The sequence below is a fragment of the Polypterus senegalus genome, chromosome 10, assembly GCF_016835505.1.
Source record: "Polypterus senegalus isolate Bchr_013 chromosome 10, ASM1683550v1, whole genome shotgun sequence".
Lineage (NCBI taxonomy): Eukaryota > Metazoa > Chordata > Cladistia > Polypteriformes > Polypteridae > Polypterus > Polypterus senegalus.
In genome coordinates, this window is record NC_053163.1 from 13,724,107 (window position 1) to 13,746,071 (window position 21,965).

At 38.6% G+C, this 21,965-nt stretch overlaps 1 protein-coding gene across 4 annotated transcripts in view; it reads right to left on the bottom strand.

Annotated features, from left to right (window-relative positions):
• Nucleotides 1–282: 282 nt before the first annotated feature.
• LOC120536776 overlaps nt 283–21,965 on the bottom strand; it is a 33,328-nt gene continuing 11,645 nt past the window's right edge. For 2 of the 4 annotated variants that reach the window (XR_005635202.1, XM_039765254.1), the window contains exons 2-4: nt 15,376–15,717; nt 7,393–7,434; nt 283–3,317 (exon numbers count right to left, since the gene is read on the bottom strand). Coding sequence is in view for 2 of the 4 variants with exons in the window: in XM_039765254.1 (XP_039621188.1) it covers nt 3,145–3,317; nt 7,393–7,434; nt 15,376–15,717 (557 nt within the window). In the remaining 2 variants the exon portion in view is untranslated. Of the gene's footprint in view, nt 3,318–7,392; nt 7,435–9,751; nt 9,852–15,375; nt 15,718–20,937; nt 20,994–21,965 lie in introns of all 4 variants that reach the window. The other 2 variants (XR_005635201.1, XM_039765255.1) reach the window with 2 other exon arrangements.

Consider the following 21,965-nt stretch of genomic DNA (forward strand, 5'->3'; position numbering starts at 1 on the left):
GCCTATGGTAAAGTCATCTCTGATGGAGGATTGAAGGAATCATTGGGGTTCTTTCATCGGATTTGCTGCCCCAGAAAATGAGGTTCTTGGTGTGCAAAACAAAAACAAATAAGAGACAGACAGTTGGTTATACAATTTTATTTATGAAAATTATGCTGGAAATTAAAAGGAAACATGCTATGTTTGTAATGACGTGAGAACAGCAAAGCATTTTCCGTGCTGTGCAAAAGTAAAGGGGATGAAGTGTCTCTGTATTTGATTAGGGCAATAATACAATCCAAGTTGAAATAGTTGAAGTCATTTATTAAAAGCAATCCTTACAATTTGGTATGACCCAATTTATATAAGATATAATATCTCTCCTTAGCAAAACTCCAAAGTGGAAGAAAAATCACAGTTTATCAAGACCTGAGTAGATAAAGTCATTTAAGCACTAAATTTAAACAATATAGTTTGAATAGTTTGATGGGTACATGTTACAAGCAGATGTTAGAGAAACACTCAATTTGTAGTACACCAGAACCATACATAGGCACCCATCACTAATGACTATTCCTAAGTTATGCATATGCAATATTTTTAACTTTCAGAAAACTAATAATAAAAATGTAAATCATTCTTATTACAGGATATATATAATAGAATACAACAGAATACATAAGTCACTTAAGCATAACATTCTCAAACCTGCTTAATCTAATTTGGGATAGCAGTGAGCAGAGCCAGTTGTATCAGACAAGGCCATCACAATGAACGAGTGGTTGAGACGGAAGGTCCACTGGGGCCGTGGGTCTCATTTTACTCATTATAAATGAAAATATGAGCTTTTGTGTTTGTGTGTGTGTGTTATTTCAAATATTTGAACATGTTCGAATTTATATCTTTGAGAGTATAAACAGTGTTTGCAGGTGGAGGAGAAGGGGCTGGTTTACTAATACCTCCCCACACACACACACTTTAGAGACCAGTCTGCTGGCAGCACTGAACACCTACTGAGATACAACAGTACATAGGAAACAACTTCACTGCAGGAGCCACTCACATACTCCTTCACACACAAAATCCGTATGGGATAAATTAGCATGTATATCTTTGGAATACCTACAGTATACATGCACTGTATACGCCATAATATAATTTTAATAATTCATTTATTTTGCCAGGTCAAATAAATAGCATACATTTCAATTGCTTAGAAAATCACTTTCCAAAATCATCTAACATAGCACAGCCAACATAACACCTCATGATACTTTAACAGAACACTCTCAAACCCATTTGCTCCCAATCATGGTGATGGGTGGTTTTACTACATTTCATACTCCTGAAAAAAAATTCTCTAAAAAAACGTGAGCACTGTGTTTATGTTGTTAATGCATTTTGAAAGTTGTACTGTTTGTTGAATGGGTTTTCCCTTTTCCATAGAAATAATGATGATGCCGTAAAATGCCAAAAGGGACTCTGCTCCGTGGGGCCCTTGAGCAAGGCCCTTAACCTGCAATTGCCAAGTGCTTTGAGTAGTGAGAAAAGCGCTATTTAAATGCAAAGAATTATTATTATTATGATGATGATTGTTTCAGTTATGGGTTGTAAATAAGTGCCTAAATGAAATGAGAAGTACCTCTAAAACCTTATGCTGGAATCCAGAGCCACCATCTAAAGAAGTGAGGTGATCTATTAGGAGGTAGGGGTGATTGTGAAACCTTTAATGAGTATAGCCTTACTGTCTGCATGTTATGAGTATAGCAGAAATGTCCAGATTAGGTCAACCTTGTGGACTTGCACTGTAAATCAGAAGTATCAAAGTAGGCTTATGAATCTATGGATAGCGGATGTACTGGAGTGAGGACACATTATTGATGAAGTAGCTGTGAGCGAAAAGGATAGGAAGAGCTTTCATTGTTTTCAGGATGGACAGCTGCTTAATTCAACCACCACAAAAATCAAAAGAATATTTTATCTAGACAGGACTAGGAGCAGATTAGGCAGAGTGTGTGATGAGTCTATGTTTTCTTCTTCTTAACATAAGTTAAGTATCAGCATAACATCTATAGATGCCTAATTTTTTTTTACTTTGGGGGGTACAGTTAACATTCTTGAATCTATAAAACATATCAAAGAAATTAACTTCCAGAGGTCCTGAGAAGAATGTCCCATTTTCCTAAAGAATCTTTGAAAAACTTTCACAACGACTCTGTTTTCATTCCAGGACATTACGAGTTTGTAGGTTTTCAACGAAAACAGCATTTCAAAGCAAATCCTCCTTCACATTATGATAGTGGTACGCCAGGTACGCCAGTTTTTCATTCCGGATTCTTAAGAAGCACACTTCACTTCTCTCATTTTACGCAAATGGAGTTTCAGTACATGTAATCGTTCTTCTGGTCCACCCAATAACAAATCATTGCACAACAAACAACTTTTTGTTTTCCCTATTATAATCCAAAACATTTAAATATAATTCCCACTGGATATCTGAGATAAAAGAATGTGAAATGTTTTCCTCTTTCTTGTACTTTTCAATTCTTCGTTTCTTCTTCTGTATGCATTTCTTAATACTGTGGAAAATTAGGCAGTTTTCCTAATTTTTTTTTTTTACAAGTTTGTTTGTGTTTATGTTATTTTTTAAATTTTTATTAATTGGAAAAATACCTTGTGCATTTTGTATATTAGTATAAAAAATTCAATCTAAATATGTGCAGTAATAAAGTGCAGTATGACAGAGGTAGTTATCTAAGAAGGCTTAAATGTTACAACACAGCTTATTAGACATTTATGGAGATCTATGCAGCATTTCATGTCAGTGCCATTTACTGGAACACTTGTAGCACTTTGGCTAGAAGTCCCTGGACATATCATAGGCGCGTGTGTGTGTATTGAGGTATAAGCGAATCTGCAGAATTGTGGCCCTTTTCTACAAGTCTCTAGTTAAAGAGCTTCAGTGTCTTTGTCTTTCATGCAACTGAGTGATTAGTAGCGTCACTCGACTGGCTTAATATTCTGTATACTTCTAAAGTGAAGATGTGTGTTTCACCATAATGGTAATTAGAACTAGCCTGCTGTGGCGGGTGAGCGAGTGCGTCCTTGAAATGGTCTGCTATCTTGTACAGGTCTTATTCTTGCTATGAGGATGGGCTAATTGGATTAAATGGGTTCAGCAACTGATGGATGGATGGATGGATTCAGTAACTGGATGAATGGATCCTTTACTTGAAAACGTTTTTTATATTTAAACAAAACAATAAGAATTAATGCTAGCACAGATGTAATCCCCACCAGAAGAATTACGATAATGAGTGAATTACTCCTTTCAGGACCTAAGAAGAAAAAGAGCAGAACAGAGAAATTAGGAAACAATCATACAGATGGGTACCACTGAAAAACACAAAAGATCTGCAATACACTAAGACCATTTCATACATAGGCACCCTTCAGCGAGGACTGTTCCTACAATGTTTCTATGATTGTGTGAAATTTGTGTCAATGAATGTAATATTTTGTCATATTCAAATTAACCCTAAGTTCAAAAAAATTGTGACAGTGCGGAAAATACAAATTTAGAATTTTTTAAAGAGATACAGTGGAGTGCAACAGTACTCATCCCCTTGCAATTCCTCATTATTTTCTGCAGTATTTCGGTATTTTTAATGTGAACTTGTATGCTGTAACAATACATTTCCAAAGTCCAAATAAACCATTTTCTGTAGATGTCTAGCTGAAGAAGAAAAACTCCAAAGGTAGTGTTTACATAAGATTTTAAACCTCATGCTTTGGAAGCTCCAGGTTTACAAAAATGATAAAGAATCACAAACAACACAAAGGTGACAGTCATTTGACAATCATAATTACACATCTTCTTACTATATAAAAGCGGTCGGGATGTCCTTCCGTCCCGTGAGTGCTACGCAGGCGCGGAGTTTTGCAATGCACGATGGGATTTGTAGTTTCGTTTATCCAGATAAAAGATGATTTTCTACTCCAGACTGTGCGATATCTTCTTCTTCTTTCTTACTATATAAAAGCGGTCGGGATTGTCCTTCTGTCCCGTGAGTGGAAAGCGTAGCGGTATTCCGCTTATCACAGACTTACTACTTGCAGCTTGCGGTACAAAGCGACATGATGTGAGCAGAGTTCTGGTGCTCCCATCGTTCCCTTGCTTTTGTGCACCATGCGCTGGAAAAATAGACAAAATTATGTCTCTGGAAATAATTAATGTTGATGGAGTACAAATGCCTCACCGCGCAGTAAATATCAGGGTGGTTCAAAAGGGCGACCTCAATATAGAAAAAAAGTTTAAATTTCATCACAAAAATAACAGACACTACGAGTATTAAAGTAATACCGCTTAAATGCAATATAACCAAATTAATGAGTTTGTATAAAATATCAAATTGATCTACATATTGAATTGCCTTAAGAAGTGGTCAACTTAAAAGTCGGTCGCCTTAAAAGGCGGGTGAGCCTAGTAATTAGATATGACGTGTGAGTCCTTTGTATCTCTCTGAAGTCTTTGTTGGACAATCGCTACAAAATTGAAGACAAAGGAGCATTCTGCTGATGCGACAAACAAAGTCATTGAAATGCACAAGGCAGGAAATGGCAACCAAAAAATATCGAAGTTTGAATGTCCTGTTGCACACTCTTGGATCCATCATCAGAAAGTGGAAGATTCATCACAGCACCCAGACTCTTAATAGAACAGGCCATCCTTTTAAACTAAACATCACAGCAAGACGTCGACTTGTGAGAGAGGCCACTTAAAGTCCAACTGTAACTCTCGGAAGTCTGCAGAGGTCCAACAATATCAAGAGCTCTCAATAAAACAGGCCTCAATGGGAGGGGTAGCAAGTTAAAAGCCATTCCTTAAGAAGGTCCACATAAAAGCATGTATGGTATTTGCTACAATCCATGAGGAAGACCCAGTTAAGATGTGGGAGAAGGTTTTATGGTCAGATGAGACCACAATAGAATTTTCTGGCCAGACTTCAAAGAGGTATGTGTGGCATAAAAATAACATTGCCCATGCCTCAAACCCCAAACATATGATGATATATGGCGGTGGCAGCATCATGCTATGGTGATGCGATTCATGTGTTAGGGCTTAGAATCTTGTCACAGTTGAAGAAACAATGGATGAACACAAATACTGCATAATATTGCAAGAACACTCGTTTCAGACTTCTATGAACCTACAGCTTGGGAGAAGATTCATCTTTCAATGTGACAATGACCCTAAGCATAAGGCCAAAGTAACACTGGAATGGCTGAAAAACAAAGGTGAATGTTTTGGAGTGGTCAAGTCAAAGCTCTGATCTTAACCTTACTTAGAATCTGCAGCAATATTTGAAAACTGCCTTCCATTCCACTAACCCTAGATGATCTCTATCAATTCTGCCAAGAAGAATGGGGAAGAATCCTTCCTGAACAAAACTGGGACATTCTTACATACCCAAAAGAATGAAGGCTGTTATTGCAGCAAAAGGGTTTTCGACAAAGGACAAATGTGTAGGGCTTGAATACTCAGTGGTTGCCTAACTTTGGAAGTTTTCCTTTTTAGTTAAATATCTACAAAAAATGATTCATTTTGACTTTGGAAATGTATTGTCAAAGCTAGGAGTTCACATTATAAATACTGAATGGATAATTGTGTACAAATATTTCGTCATGTGGAAAATTATGATGACTTTCAAGGGGATTGAATACTTTTGCACACCGCTGTATCTTTAATTTGCTGTCCTTTTAACAGTTCCCACATGCCTTAAAACCTACAACTATTAAGCAACACCAGCGACCTGTTTCAGTGACTCCTGGCCTATTGCCCTTACATTAATTATAATGAAATGTGTAGAAAGGGCTGTCACGTTCCTAAGCAAGCATAGCTGTCACTCTTGACCAATTCCAATATGCTTACCGCTCAGACAGGACTAAAGAGGGTGACGTATCTACCACACATCACTCTACTTTGATTCATCAGAAAGGCTATGTCAGAATACCTTTTCTTGACTATATGGTTTTGCATTCAATGCAATCACCCCATCCAAGCTGGTCTGCTAACTCCATTCCTTTGGTCTAAATAACCCAACATGCAACTGGATCTTGGACTTTCTATCCAACAGGCCCCATGATGTTAGGATGGATAAACACATCTTCTACTTTGTTTTTGAGTACAAGTGCACTGTGGGGCTGTGTGCTGAGTCACCTTCTGTATTCGCACTTCACCTACGACTTTGTCTCTGTTCACAAATCTAATCTGATCATTAAATTTGCAAATGACACCACGAAACAGAAAAATACGGAAAATAGGTTCAGCAACAAGTAGCATGGAGCACAAATAACATTCTAACTCTAAACATTTCAAAGACTAAGGAATTGATCTTGAATTTTAAGAATTTCAAAAACTGTACACCCATCCCCTATTGCATCAATGGAGCTGAAGTAGAACAGATGTCTAGCTTCAAGGCAGTTACATCACAGAGGATCTACAGTAACTTGGACAACTAACTTGGTAAGGAAGACTCAGCAATACCTTCATTTCTTAAAATGGTTGACAAAGACTCGTCTGTCCCTCAAAATCTTTACAGATGCACAGTAGAGAGCATCCTAAATAGAGGCATAACATTGTGGTTTGGGAACTGCACAGTCACTGATCAGAAAGTCCTGCAGAAGATTGTTAAAACTGGAGTGCATCATTGGCATCTCAGTTCCAGATGTGGAGAACATCTACACAAAACGTTGCTTGCAGAGAGGGATCTGTAACACCACAACTATGAGCTGTTTTCACTCCATCCCTCACAAAGGCGCCTACAGGTGTCTACAGGCTCGATCCTACAGACTAAAAATTAGCTTCTTTCGCTGGACTGTGATTACTAAATACTCAACAATGGCTTTATGCTCTAGATCTATGAACTGTCTAGTGACTACCCTCTAGCATTTGCACATTTCTTTCTTTTTTTTTCATTGTACACACGTTCAGGCAGTTTACAATGACAAAGATTTGAATAGAACTGGACAGATGTACAGTAGATGAAAGATGAGGGATGTTAGGTAGGTTGCTTTATCAATACAGACATCTCTAAATGCCAAGATATCTTGTGACTTCAATAACTTGAAAACCTTATAGTTTAAAGAAAGCTAAGGAGAAATATTTGTGGAATGAGAGATTTCAGTTTTTGATTATTTAATAAACTTAATTTTTAATTTAATGAGTGCACATGACAAACTTGAGTTGACACTTTTGAGATGCCTAAACTAGTCATTTTTTTTTTTCAGTCTACAAATCCTTTGGGCTAGTAAAAATTTAGTTTGAAACTTTAGTTATGTGAAGTAATATAATGCAAGTTATGATCGGATACTAAATTTAGGAGTATTTTAAAATAAAAAGTTAGTACATACCAACAGTAACATTGTGATGTTCTTCATATGTTGGAGCTAAATCTGAAAGAGAGAAAAAAAATATAACCAGTTTTTGTAAAGCTGTAAGTAAATGTTTTTCTGCATTATTTTATTTATAAAATTACATTTTTACTCAATTTTTTAATACATTTTTAAAAATAAATAATACATAAAACAAATCTGAGAAGCAATATCCTTATTGACTAATAGAGGATGCTACAATCAGAGTTGGCGGTCAATCACAGGATAAATCCCATTACTGTGTTTGAAGAGTTACGTAGGCTTGTAGAGGACAAAATCTTGTAACCTCACCAGGGTACTACAGGACAGAGCCAATCTGGTCCTCACTAGTACTGTGTGTTTTTTATTTTTCTTTTTAAATTTATTTTTAAACAGTGAGATTAACCTGCAGGAACTCTTTGTGCCACTTGCGGGAGCTCTATCGAAATTATCCAGAACATCTACAAAGCTAACTGTGAGGGTTTAAAAAGGGTACGATTTAGCTCATTACATTGCTATCTATGTGCCGTGATATTGCAATGTATGTATGTGACGAATGAAGGACCTCATGGAAATTTCAGAATTAGTAAGGGGCCACACTTTCCAAGGTCTTCCTCCCCTTCATCTAATTAGATTAAAGTCAGGGTGGTAGCAGCAGCAGGTGGCAAGGGCTCAAGTGGCAAGAGAAAAGACAACTATGGCGCTTTTCCACTGCATAGTACGGCACGACACGGTTCAGTTCAGCTCACTTTTGGGGGGTTTTCCACTGGGAACAGTACCTGGTACCTGGTCCTTTTTTTAGTACCACCTCAGCCGAGGTTCCAAGCGTGCCGAACCGTTACCAAAACGTGACGTGTAAACTGCTGGTCACTGATTGGCCGGAGAAAATCGTCATTACTGCGTCACTGGCTATTCTTTTCTTTATACACGCGGAAGTTTGTGTCCCGTCTCTCCATCGCTGGATGCAGTTTGTTGCATAAGTGGATGAATGTTTCTTCAGACATTCGAAAGTTCTCCAGCCACTGAGTGTTTGTAAAACCGGGAACAATCACATCCCACCACTCTGAAGCACGGTTAAATTTCCAAACAGATGGTCTGTTGCGGCGACTTTTTTGCAAAATGTGGAAGATCTGTAATATACAGAAACAGCATTTTAATGTTACACTGGCAGTTAAGTTCATTTTATGCTTTGCAACAGTGATAAAAGTTAGCTAGTGATGTGCTTTTTTTAGATGCTTACCCTTGCGCGTCGTTGAGCTAAAGTGTTGTCGTTGTCTGCGTGTTGTTGTAAAAGTTCCACGGTGTCACGGCAGTAGAGGCGGCGCAACTATAACGACACGTGAATAATCCTGCCACTCTAAAGCGGTACTAAACTGCAGTCGAAACGCAAACCGAACCGAACTGAGCCGAACCAAGGTGAGCTGTACTGAACCGTGCTGTGCTGTACTATGCAGTGGAAAAGCGCCTCTAGAGTGCTGGTAGGTGTTTATTTAGAGGATGCACAAGGAGAGGACAGATGACAGAGTAGTCGGGGACATTACTGTTTAGGTAGGCCCTGAAGACAAGGCTCTACTACCCTACTTTTGCATTCCTCTATGCATACTACGTATTCGTCTGTTAATTTAAACCCCTTTATAATGTTACTTTGGACTCCTTTGTTGGTTTTTTTGAGTTTACGCACAGTGATGCGGTGGTAGACCTGCTGCCTTGCAGTTAGGAGACCAAAATCCTTCCTGCATGGATCTGGCATGTTTTCCCCATGTCTGTGTGGGTTTCCTACCAGAGTCCAAAGACATGCAGGTTAGGTTGATTGACAACACTAAGTCAGCTCCTAGTTTGTGTGTGTGTGTGTGTGTCAGTGTGTTTATCCTGTGATGGACTGGCGTCCTGTCAAGGGATTGTTCCTGCCTTGTGCTCTATGCTTGCTGGGTTAGACTCCAATGACTCTGTTCAGGAGTAAATGGATTGCTTCGAGGTGTGGATCGGTGAGGTAGAACACAGCAGTTCATTCTTTGCATTTATCGGCACAGTGGTAGTGCTGCTGCTTTGCAGTAAGGAGATTGTGGGTTCGCTTCCCAGTTCCTTCCTTTGCGGATAGTGCTTTGAGTACTGAGGAAAGCACAATATAAATCTAATGAATTAAATTAAAAATGGTATTGTTTAGCTCATTATATTGCTATCTGTGCCATGATATTGCAATGTGTGTATGTGCCAAATGAAGGGTCTCTTGGAAATTTCATATGTTGGAAAAAAAAAAACCATGGAAATGCTAAGACAATTATTGGTCTAAACATTTATTTCTAAGGTAGCCTTTATGGATGACTTTAAACCTTTTCCTGTGGTCACCTACTGCCCTCACCTTCATTGACCTGGTCTTAGGAAATAGCAGTCAGCCATTTTGATGTAGTAGGTCCTCCACCAGTTAGTTCTTCAGCATCATCTTTGCCTTGGCAAGGACACTGAAATTGGCAAGAGGATACTCCAGTTGGTATAGAGTATCTTACAAAAGCAGTATAGATGAAAATGCTGTTAGAACTCTGAAGATATTCAGGTGACAAAGGTAGATAACCCAAAATTTGGCTCCTGCACAAGATATCAGTAATGTAAACAGCCTTATACACTGCTTTCACAGAGTTTGGGGAATTTGCGGATTAAAATGAATCACATCTCATTGTCTTAACTCTGTTCATATGAATTTCATCGCAGTGTAGATTTGCTTCATCTGAACAAAATGCAATTAACAACCAGCTATAGATTTTCTTTTTGTTTTATAAAAATAAAAAGCTGTTTATAAATACTGTATTTCTACAAATATAATGTTACTAAAGAAAAGCTATTTCTAGCTGATCTGGTTGTTATTTACTTATTTATTTTTTATAATGAAACGAGGTGTGTAGCCATCTTTATGTTAAAACTTGGCCGATTCAGGTAACCAAGCATTATCTCCAAATTACCTTGCTGGGAGCTGCCAATTTAAAGAGAATTCACTTTGAATTCTCTACTGGAATGTGTGTATTTCCATTTGCCCCATAGCATGTGAAAGCAACATAACAGACCATCAGTCTGATTTTCCTTTCTGATGTCACAGTTTCCAAAGAGCTGGTTTAGTTTCCTGGTAGCACAGTTGATGGATGTGTTTTTGAAGTTTGATGCAATAGTCATTCTTCTTTTGCTTTGCTCCATTTGGGGGTCATAACAACAGATCATCTTCTTCCACATCTTCCTGTCCTCTTCATTTTACTTTGTTACACCCACCACCTTCATGCCATCACATCCATAAACCTTCCTATGTTTCTCTTACCTGGCAGCTCTATCCTTATCATTCTTCTCCCAATATACCCAGCATCTCTCCTCTGCACATGTTCAGACCAACACAATCTCGTCTCTCTGACTTTGTTTCCCAACCTTCCAACTTGAGCTGACCCTCTAATGTCCTCATTTCTAATCCTGTCCATCCTCGTTACACCCAATGCAAATCTTAGCATCTTTAACTCTGCCACCTCCAGCTCTGTTTCCTGCTTTCTGGTCACTGCCACCGTCTCCAACCCATATAACATCGTCCTGTAGACCTTCCCTTTCACTCTTGCTGATACCCATCTGTCACAAATCACTCCTGACACTCTTCTCCACCCACTCCACCCTGCCTGCACTCTCTTTTTCACTTCTCATCCACAATCCCCATTACTCTGTACTGTTGATCCCAAATATTTAAACTCATCCACCTTCACCAGCTCTACTCCCTGCATCCTCACCATTCCACTGATCTCCCTCTCATTCATACACATGTATTCTGTCATGGTGTTCCTACTGACCTTCATTCCAGTCCTCTCCAGAGCATATCTCCACCTCTCCAGGGTCTCTTTGACCTGCTCCCTACTCTAATTACAGATCACAATGTCCTCGGCAAACATCATAGATCACGGGAGCTCCTATGTAATCTCATCTATCAACCTGTCTGTCACCACTGCAAGTAAGAAAGGACTCAGAGTCAATACCTAATGTAATCTTGTCTCTACCTTGAATGTATCCAACATTCCCTACCACAGACCCTACCACAACTGTACTTCATACAAAGCCTGGATCATTCTTACATACTTCTCTGCCACTCCTGACTTCCTCATGCAATACTACATCTCCTCTTGAGGCACCCTGTCATATGCTTCCTCTAAGTGCACAAAGACACAATGCAACTCCTTCTGGCCTTCTCTAAACTTCTTCATCAATACCCCCAGAGCAAACATTGCATCTGTAATGCTCTTTCCTGGCAACAAACCACATTTCTGCTCACTAATCATCTCCTCACTTCTTAACGAGCTTCCACTACTCCTTCCCATAACTTCATACCGTGGCTCATCAATTTATTCCCTTGTAGTTACTACAGCTCTGCACATCCCCCTTATTCTTAAAAATCACACAAGTACACTGCTTCTCCAATCCTTGGGCATCCTCTCACTTTCCAAGATTACAATAAACATTCTGGTTCAAAACTCCACAGCCATCTCTTTAAAACACCTGCATGCTTTAACATCCTCTTCATAGCTGTCCTTACTCTATCTCATTCACTATCTCCCCATCATCCAACCTCTTCTCTCTCTCATTCTCTTCATTCATCAGCCTCTCAAAGTACACTTTCTATCTGCTCAACACACTCTCTTCACTGAGTCTTAGGGAAGACGTTCAGAAAATTGTGGTGTTTCTACACAGAGAAAATTGTCTGATGTCACACTAGAACTTGGAAAGCATTTTCCTGACAAGTGGAAACAAATAATTTTAAGATCATAAGGGAAAACATATTCTGTGATGGAGAACAGGGTGATGCCATGGTAGTTGTTATACACTGCCCTCTTTGAACACCTTTGTTGCTCAATTTTTTATATTTATGTTTTCATATATAGTTTCCAATAACACACACACACACACACACACACACACACACATACATACATATATATATATATATATATATATATATATATATATATATATATATATATATATATATATATATATATATATATATATATATATATATATATATATATATATATATATATATATATACACTCACAAAAATTAAAGGAACACTTTAAAGAAACACATTAGATACATCAGATCTCAATATGAAGTTGGATATCTATACAAATAATGACAGGGCAATGTCTTAGGAACAAAAGGATGCCAAGTCTTTTAATGGAAATAAAAGTTTTCTGCCTACAGAGGGCTCAATTGTGTAGACACCCTAAAATCAAAGTGAAATGAAGATGTGGCATTTTTTCAAAAACTTAATTTCTGCTACTCAAAATGCTTTTCAGTATCTTGTGTGGCCCCCACGAGCTTGTATGCATGCTTGACAACGCCGGGCATGCTCCTAATGAGACGACGGATGGTGTCTTGTGGCATTTCCTCCCAGATCTGTATGAGGGCATCCCTGAGCTGTTGTACAGTCTGAGGAGCAACCTGGCGGCGCCTAATGGACCGAAACATAATGTCCCACAGATGTTCTATTGGGTTTAAGTCAGGGGATCGTGAAGGCCATTCAATTGTTTCAATTCCTTCTTCCTCCAGGTACTGCCTGCATACTCTTGCCACATGAGGCCGGGCATTGTCGTGCATTAGGAGGAAACCAGGACCTACTGCACCAGCGTAGGGTCTGACAATGGGTCCAAGGATTTCATCCTGATACCTAATGGCAGTCAAGATGCCGTTGTCTAGCCTGTAGAGGTCTGTGAGTCGCTCCATGGATATGCCTCCAAGATCATCACTGACCCACCACCAAACCAGTCATGCTAAACGATGTTACAGGCAGCATAATATTCTCCACGGCTTCTCCTGACCCTTTCACGTCTTTCACATATACTCAGGGTGAACCTGCTCTCATCTGTGAAAAGCACAGGACACCAATGGTGGACCTGCCAATTCTGGTATTCTATGGCAAATGCCAATTGAGCTCCCCGGTGCTGTGCAGTGAGCACAGGGCGCAGTAGACATTTGGGCCCTCAGGCAACCCTCATGAAGTCTGTTTCTGATTGTTTGGTCAGAGACATTCACACCAGTGGCCTGCTGGAGGTCATTTTGTAGGGCTCTGGCAGTGCTCATCCTGTTCCTCCTTGCCCAAAGGAGCAGATACTGGTCCTGCTGATGGGTTATGGACCTTCTATGGCCCTCTCCAGCTCTCCTAGAGTAACTGCTTGTCTCCTAGAATCTCCTCCATGCCCTTGAGACTGTGCAGGGAGACACAGCAAACCTTCTGGCAATGACACGTATTGATGTGCCATCCTGGAGAAGTTGGACTACCTGTGCAACCTCTGTAGGGTCCAGGTATCACCTCATGCTACCAGTAGTGACACTGACTGTAGCCAAATGCAAAACTAGTGAAGAAACAGTCAGAATAGATGAGGAGGGAAAATGTCAGTGGCCTCCACCTGTTAAACCATTCCTGTTTTGGGGGTCATCTCATTGTTGCCCCTCTAGTGCATCTGTTGTTAATTTTATTAACACCACAGCAGCTGAAACTGATTAACAACCCCTCTGCTACTTAACTGACCAGATTAATATCCCATAAGTTTCATTGACTTTATGCTATACTCTGATTAAAAAGTGTTCCTTTAATTCTTTTGAGCAGTATATATATATATATATATATATATATATATATATATATATATATATATAATATATATATATATATATATATATATATATTAAAAGTGACGTAGTTTTTCAGATTCTCTCCCTTTTGATTCATTCTTTGGTACTGAAGGTGTACATATCAGGATTGTTGTGATGCTATGATTTTCTCTTTTTGTGCCTGTGTAGGCCAAAACCTACTTAAAGTTTGGGGTAAACTCATTCTGAACAATAGGTCTCCACTAGCCTGGGTCTAGATTTCTGAAGCAATAGGCTAATTTTTTGGTATTTTGAGGTAAATGTTTTACAACAGTAAGTTATCCCACTGGGAAGACAAATTCAACACCCATCCAGGCAAACTTAGTGAGGTAGTTTATTAATAACAACAACAACAATAATAATATCAATAATAATAATAATAATAATAATATTTGTGGCTTATGTTTTTTTTTTTCTTCATTTTCCTTTATCCACTTAAATTTAAAAGATCCACACTTTTTCAGTTTTGGTGTCCCTCTTCCAAGGGTAAAGCCTGAGTCTGAATATCACAGTAAAATGAAGAGGTGAATGAAATTTAAAAGTAGAAAAAGGTTCGTTGCAACCCTGTGGTGGATGTGTGTACATGAGTGGGTGCACATTGCAACACCTATCCACTATACCTGTTGTATGTATTCTTTAAAACTTTGGTGTCTATTTAAAGGGATAAGCAAAACATTTACATGTTATTCAATTCTAAGGTCATGTACTATATAAAAAGAAGATTGATACTCTTAATATTAAAGTTTCAGAAATGATCATAAACTTCTAAAGTTAAAAATAAAAATGGTTTAATTACATTATGTAATGTTACAATATTTGCCTAATTGTCCTGAAGTCGTTTGGCAGCTGCCATTCTCTACAACCATAGGTACCATTTGACATACACATTTCAAAGTCCATTTAGTTCATATTGAACTTAGAAATGGTGGTGGCAGGGGGTGTTATTTGTTTCTGTTTATTTAATTAATTCACAAGCTTAAAGCAAATGTTTTTAGAAGTCATTTATTACAATTGTGTTACTGCCAGAAGGGATCATACTCCGTTGGGCACTTGAGCAACGTCCTTAACCTGAAAATTGCTCCAGGGATGCCGTACAATGGCTGACCCTGCACTCTGGCCACCCCAAGATTCATGTGACAAAACAATTTCCTCTCAGGATTAATCAAGTATACCAAATCAAAAATAATAATAATAATAATAATAATAATAAGGTTTCCAGCCAAGAGATTTTATTAAAAGCTGTTAAAACAGCATTTGATGAATGAGCAAAATTGCTTAGAATAATGAATTCACTAAACGGAAACAAGTAGAATTTACCTTGCACCAAAAGGTTTATGCTTTTGGTGACAAACTCCTCCTCGGTTATCACTGTACAGTGATAGATCCCACCATCCGAACTCATGACTTCACTGATCCAGAGAACGATGTTCCCATTTTTCAAGCTCTCCTCATTAACAGCAAATCTACTTTTCTCTCTTTTTTGTCTCCTGAAATGTTGCTGACTGGGAACGTAGTTGTAAATTATATCATCGTCTTTGTTGGTCCATACAATTCTTGCTACTTCACCTCCATCTGAGTTGGCCATCTTACACACAAGTGCAGCAGTGTTGCTTACAGTAGCTGTCTGGTTAAAAGGATCACAGGACACATCTAGGCTCACTGAAAGAGAGCAAAACTGTTATATAAGTCTATTTATTTGACTAGCTGTGAAGTTCCATATTCACCTGAACAGTCCCACTTATCATCCTCAGTCTAGATTCTCTAACCTATTCCTTAGAAAATTTCAAATGCCTTATTTCTAATTTAAGAAACTAATGTAGATATTACACACTGAACAGCAATCCTTGGTAGCTCTAGATCAGCACACTATGTGTAATCACCAATCAAAACCAAGGAGATTTAACCAATCAGATGTCGGACTGCCTGTCACTGCACACAAGGTTTCTTATTTCAGAATTGTTTTGTAACCTATGAAGTGCTTTCTAATATTTCCACCTTTAAAAATACTGCTTTTAAAATTCCAATTTTTGAATTACAGCTCATGCCGTCAGCAACATTGCTGTCTCAGTGTTTATATGCAGTTTTGGAGTTTGACAAGTAGTTTGCAGTCTATGAGGTGGTCTGTTTCTTTTTTTTTTTTGTTATTTGAATTATTAATTTGATGTGTATATAATGTACAGTCTACAGTGCACTAATAGGCAGTGCGAGGTATCCTTCTGATTCTGTGAATGTGTCATAGGTGAGAAGGGCGTCAATGTCAGTGAAAGACATAAGTTCAAGTTCAAAGTTTATTGTCATGTGCACAGTAAGGAAACACGTTTCCCTGTACAATGAAATTCTTTCTTTGCTGTCCGCACCAAATGACAAAACCAACGTATAAAGATAAACATAAATAATAAGTAGCAGATAGATAATAAGTAGCAGAGGCAGCATAAAGTACAAAAACAGACTAGAAGTATAAAGTGTAATTGTGCAGGTAGGTATGTGATGGACAAGACAAATACAGTTGTGTGAGGTAAATAGAATGAGGTGGACCACAGTTACAAACTCCAGTCAGTTATTTAATATTGCTGAGAATTTAAATAAAATGTGACAAATGTTATTCAAAATAGGAATCATTAGAAATGAACAAACTGTGCCCCACCCCACCAGTCCTGTAATTTGTTCTGGGTGTCGTGAAGCTGTGTTTCGGACTCTCTGGGTTGAATTTTAGCTCGATTATGGATTTATGGATTGCGTTGGGGGTTTTCTGTTTTCCTTATTTAAATACTGTTATTCTGCAAACACTATTTTTTCATTTTATAGGATCACCACAATGATTTGTGCGCAGTCAGACTTGTATTGCTTATGAATAATATGTCCATTGGCTGTCACCTTGCACGGTATATATGGTGGCACTCAATGTCTGCAATCCTGTGTTATGATTTTAGGTATTTGAAAAAGTGAAATGCATTTCTGCTCTTAATTTGGATTAATCCTTTCATCCATCCATTATCCAACTCGCTATATCTTAACTACAGGGTCACGGGGGTCTGCTGGAGCCAATCCCAGCCATCACAGGGCGCAAGGCAGGAAACAAACCCCAGGGGTGCGCCAGCCCACTACAGGGCACACACAAACCCACACACTAGGGACAATTTAGAATCGCCAATGCACCTAACCTGCATGTCTTTGGACTGTGGGAGAAAACCAGAGCACCCGGAGGAAACACACGCAGACATGGGGAGAACATGCAAACTCCACGCAGGGAGGACCCAGGAAGTAAACCCAGGTCTCCTAACTGCAATTACAGCCAACACAGGGCACAAGGCAGGAACAAACCCGGGCAGGGCACGAGCCCACCGCAGGTAATCCTTTCATTCTGATTATAATATATTTATTTTGAATGTGTTATCACACCACCAGTTTGTTTGCTCTTTTCAGTCTTGGGTGTCATCAATTCACTTTGTTTTTTAAATGGATGGAGTCACGTGGTGGCTGGGAGTGCAAAGAGTGATGTATTTGAGATGGTAGCTATACACTATCGCACTTTTCGTGTTTCTGAATAATGGAGTGAATTCCTGCAGTGTGTTAAATTATTTGAATATCTAGGAAGGTGATACCTCATGTGTTTCTTTCACCTTGTTTACTGGTTTGCACCTCTGTGTGTCTCAGACTACATGTATGACGTATCACTCTTCTGGTGGCCCTATTGGTTAAGTTTAAAGCTACCCTTTTTAACTCAATGAAATATACAAATTTGGACCAAAAAAATGAGAAACACCAAGATGGAGAGCTTTTATTTTGCCAGAAATAAAAAATATGAGGGCTGAACATACACCTTCTGCTGAACCTGATTTCTCATTGAAGGCTTTTCTTTGGGGATCTCAATAAATGTAGGAGATTTTTTAGAGCAACGTCAAGCATACCACACAGATTGTCTCAAGGTTGACTTTATCAATTTTTTTAATTAGACGATAAGAATCTGGAATGAACTTCTTGCTTTTGGTTTCGCCCACTTGTGCTGCTGGTCAATTAGAAACCTTGTGAAAAAATACAAAGCAAATTGGATCAGTCCGACTAGAGAGGGTTGACTATTATTGCAGGCCAATAAATCAAAGTTTAAGTACATAGTCCATTTCAAAACTATTGCTGCAGATGCTATCTGGGAGAAATCCATGTTAGTTCCTATTTAAGAAGGGACTGTTGGAGGAATTAATTGTGAGCTTATAATGGAAGATGGTGGAGGCTCATACAATGATGTTTTTAGTCTTGTAATAAAATGGGGTTTGAGACTTCAGGAGATGAACAAAGTACAAATTGTTCCAGCTCTGCCTGAAACATCTAATAAAACTAAAGGCAACCAATGCCTGCAGAGCTCGGCAAAAGTACCTAAAACTTACAGGAGGTGTACAATAGAGAAATTGTTTTTTTGTAGGGGAGTCGTGTCCAAGTGCAGAAAAAGTTAAATCGCCAACTCTGCATTAGGGTTGATGGGATGTACAGTTATAGTCGAATCTTCTTTGCTAATTGTCCCAAATTTCAATAAGAAAACATTCCAAGGAAACACCTTTATATCGATTGACTCTCTTTATCACCAAAAGGCTTTACTAGTAAGGAGTTATTTTACGCATTTTTTTGGTCTTTTGTTGGTATTGCTTTACTGTCACTATTCTGATGAAACATGTAAGAAAGAATTTCATATACAAGACAATAAATTAAATTTGACTGACTGATTTTCATCTGTAAAATGACCAAAAAAAAAAACATTTTAAAACAAAAGCAAATCTTGTATTCTGGCACAAGCAATGTGACATCAAATGAAGCCATGATGTGCATTTCTTTCTATTTGAAGATCGTGAAGTCAGCGGGACAGATATCTGTTGCCACTTATTTGAAAACTGCCTATTGTAATGTAACACAGAGCCTTCAAATTGAATGACAGGCAGTAGTATAAAATAAACAAACACATAACCAATAATACACACAATTCCCTCCATAATGTTTAAAACAAACATTTTTTCCTTGATTTCCTCCTCTACTCCACAGTTTAAAAATTACAAATCAAACAATTCAGATGTGATTAAAGTGCACATTGCGGACATTCATTTAAGGGGATTGGCAAACATTTCAGTTACACAACCCTTTTTCTTTGCGGTCCCACCCTCCATTTAAGAGGAGAGGAGCAGGTTAGGAGCAGGCACAGATACAGCGCATTTCCACACCCACCACATGTCAAACCAACTCAGGATCCCAGATTAGGACCCGAGTGCAGCCATGCAATTGGTGACACCTCAGCACCACACTAGTTTAGATGGACTGGAACAGTGGGAGGTTTTTTTTATGGTGGCTGGAGTGCCAATTCTGCCACCAAGCCCCAAGTTTTTCCCTGCAGGTTGGAGGGCCTACATGCAGGGATGGATGCAGATTAACGTCATAACCAGGACGGAGCAATTGCAGGTTAAGGGCCTTGCTCAAGGGCCCAACAGAGCAAAGACCCTTTTGGCATTCGAACCGCTAACCTTCTGATTGCCAGTGCAGATCCCTAGCCTAAGAGCCACCACTCCACCCTCCATTTAAGGGCGCCACAATATTTATTAGGTCCATTAAAGCGGTTATATTTAGTTCTTTGATGCATATCCCTTAGCATGCAATGATTGCTTGAAGTCTACAATTCATAGACATCACCAAGTGCAGAGGATCTTTTCTACCAAACCTCTAATGCAGCCATCTTCAGCTCCTGCTTGTATCGGAGGCTTGTATCCTTAAGTTTCCCTTTAGTGTATTGAAGCCACTGCTGCCAACACTTCCATCATCAATAAAGGGAAGTGTGCCAGTACAGTGAACAATGGCAACTACAGACTCCAAAGGGTAGAAGCAATTTGAGACAATCTGTGAAGCCATGAAACCCGCCTCAGGAATCTCAAAAGCCTGTGATGCCAATTGTCCCAAAAATTATGGTGCCTTGACAAAATGGGACATGTAGAAAATGGTCAATTATGGACCAATTATTTTTGAATTTTGATTCTTAAGTGGGGATTTTGTCCTCTATGAACATCTATCAGAGGGTATAAATGGCATCTTATATATAAACGTCTACACGTGGAAGTGTGTGTTTGTCTGTATGTCTATCCCGAAGGTAAAAGGCTACAGGATGAAGCTCAAAGAAATCGACTCTGTCTCCAAAATGAAACCACCAAGAAAAGAGAAACTCGCTTAGCCACTAACACACAAGCGAGGTGAGCAGATCGGGAAAATGAAACCTCCAAGGAGAGAGAAACTCACTTAGCTGCTAATGCACAACCAATGCGATTGATTGATTGAAGTGTCAGAATCCATGGTTTCTAGGACTTACAGCATTTGCTTACACAGCTAGTCTTATATATAAATGTCTATGCATGGAAGTGTGTCTGTCTCTCCGGCCTCAAAAGGTGAAACCACTGAGAAAAAATAAAGTCGCTTAGCCGCTAATACACAAATGAAGCGAGCACATCGGCAAAATGAAACCTCAGAAGAAAGAGAACCTTGCTTAGCTGCTGATAGACAAGGGGGGCGAGCATGTCGGAAAAAAGAAAACCGGCAAAATGAGAATGTCGCTTAGCCACTAATGAACAACCGATGCAATTGATTGAATGAAGTGCCAGAATCCATTGTTTCTAGGAGCCCAGGCTTTTTACAGCACAGGCTTACACAGCTACTATAATATAAATGTGAATATTTACACTTTAAACATTTTAAACTGAAGCACACATCTTAATATTTCAAGTATAAGGCGCGTCTCTTTTACAAACCCTGAAGGAGGTGGGTGAGGATGGCTACACTATGTCAGACTTTTGTTAACAACTTATTTTACTAATATTAATAAAATATACAATCTGAATGTAACTCTCATTCACTTACATGTCTGGGGCAGAAAATTCAAAACCATCAACAAAAATATCACATGATAATTCATCCTGCAAAGAATAATAATAATGAAGTCAAAATGATATTAAAATAAATTAAACCTTATTGACCAGTGCTACCAAACTATTATTTGTAAAGACATTTTATTCTTTAAAGATTTTAAGTCAATCAAGCGAGAGACTAGTAGGGTGTTCTGCGTTACTCTGACGATTGTACCCTGCACTGTGTGAACAGAAACCTTATTTTTGTTTGCTAAGAATTAACAAATGGCATTTTAGAAAGCTATCCATAATCACTTTACTGGTGCTTTGTATGTCTTACCAAGACCAACAATAATCCCAGTCAGATTTTTATTGCACAGCAATAATTAATAAATAGAGGCACTACAGGTACTTTTTTTATTTATTTATTTATTTTTATTTATTATTATTTTATTTTAAATTTAAAAAAAAAATTTAAACTAAAGTGGAATTAACTTCTCTGTTTTACAAATGTCTCCAAGTCCCAGGTAATGTGTAAGATGGCCAACATGGTAGCCTGGAATGATCTGATCAATGCTAGAGATAACCAGAAGAGGGTTACCACAGTTACTGCCAACAGAGCGGAGTACAACTGTAGTTGTGCAGGCCACAATGAAAAGGGGGCTCCACCATGAATTAGTCAGCAGTTGGCATTGTCAATGTACCATCTCTGCCCAATTGTCTGAAGCAGGGTATTGGATAAAGGTAGGAGAGCGGGCCTTGGTGGTGCAAAATGTTTGATCACTACTTGGGAAAATTGGTGTTGCTGACCAGCCCGGCAGCTTCCAGCGCCTCTTTTGCACCACCTAATATAAAAATACATAGTTTCTTTTCTTTTTCTTTTTTGCTGTTTAAATCAAGATTCCATTTATTTTGACTTAAAAACACAGCCAAGACATTGAATGTTACTAATGTCAATCCCTGTTTGAAATGACTGATTTAATTTATTAATTGCTAAGCTAATGCAATTACAAAGGTTTCTATAATAACCAATTACCATTA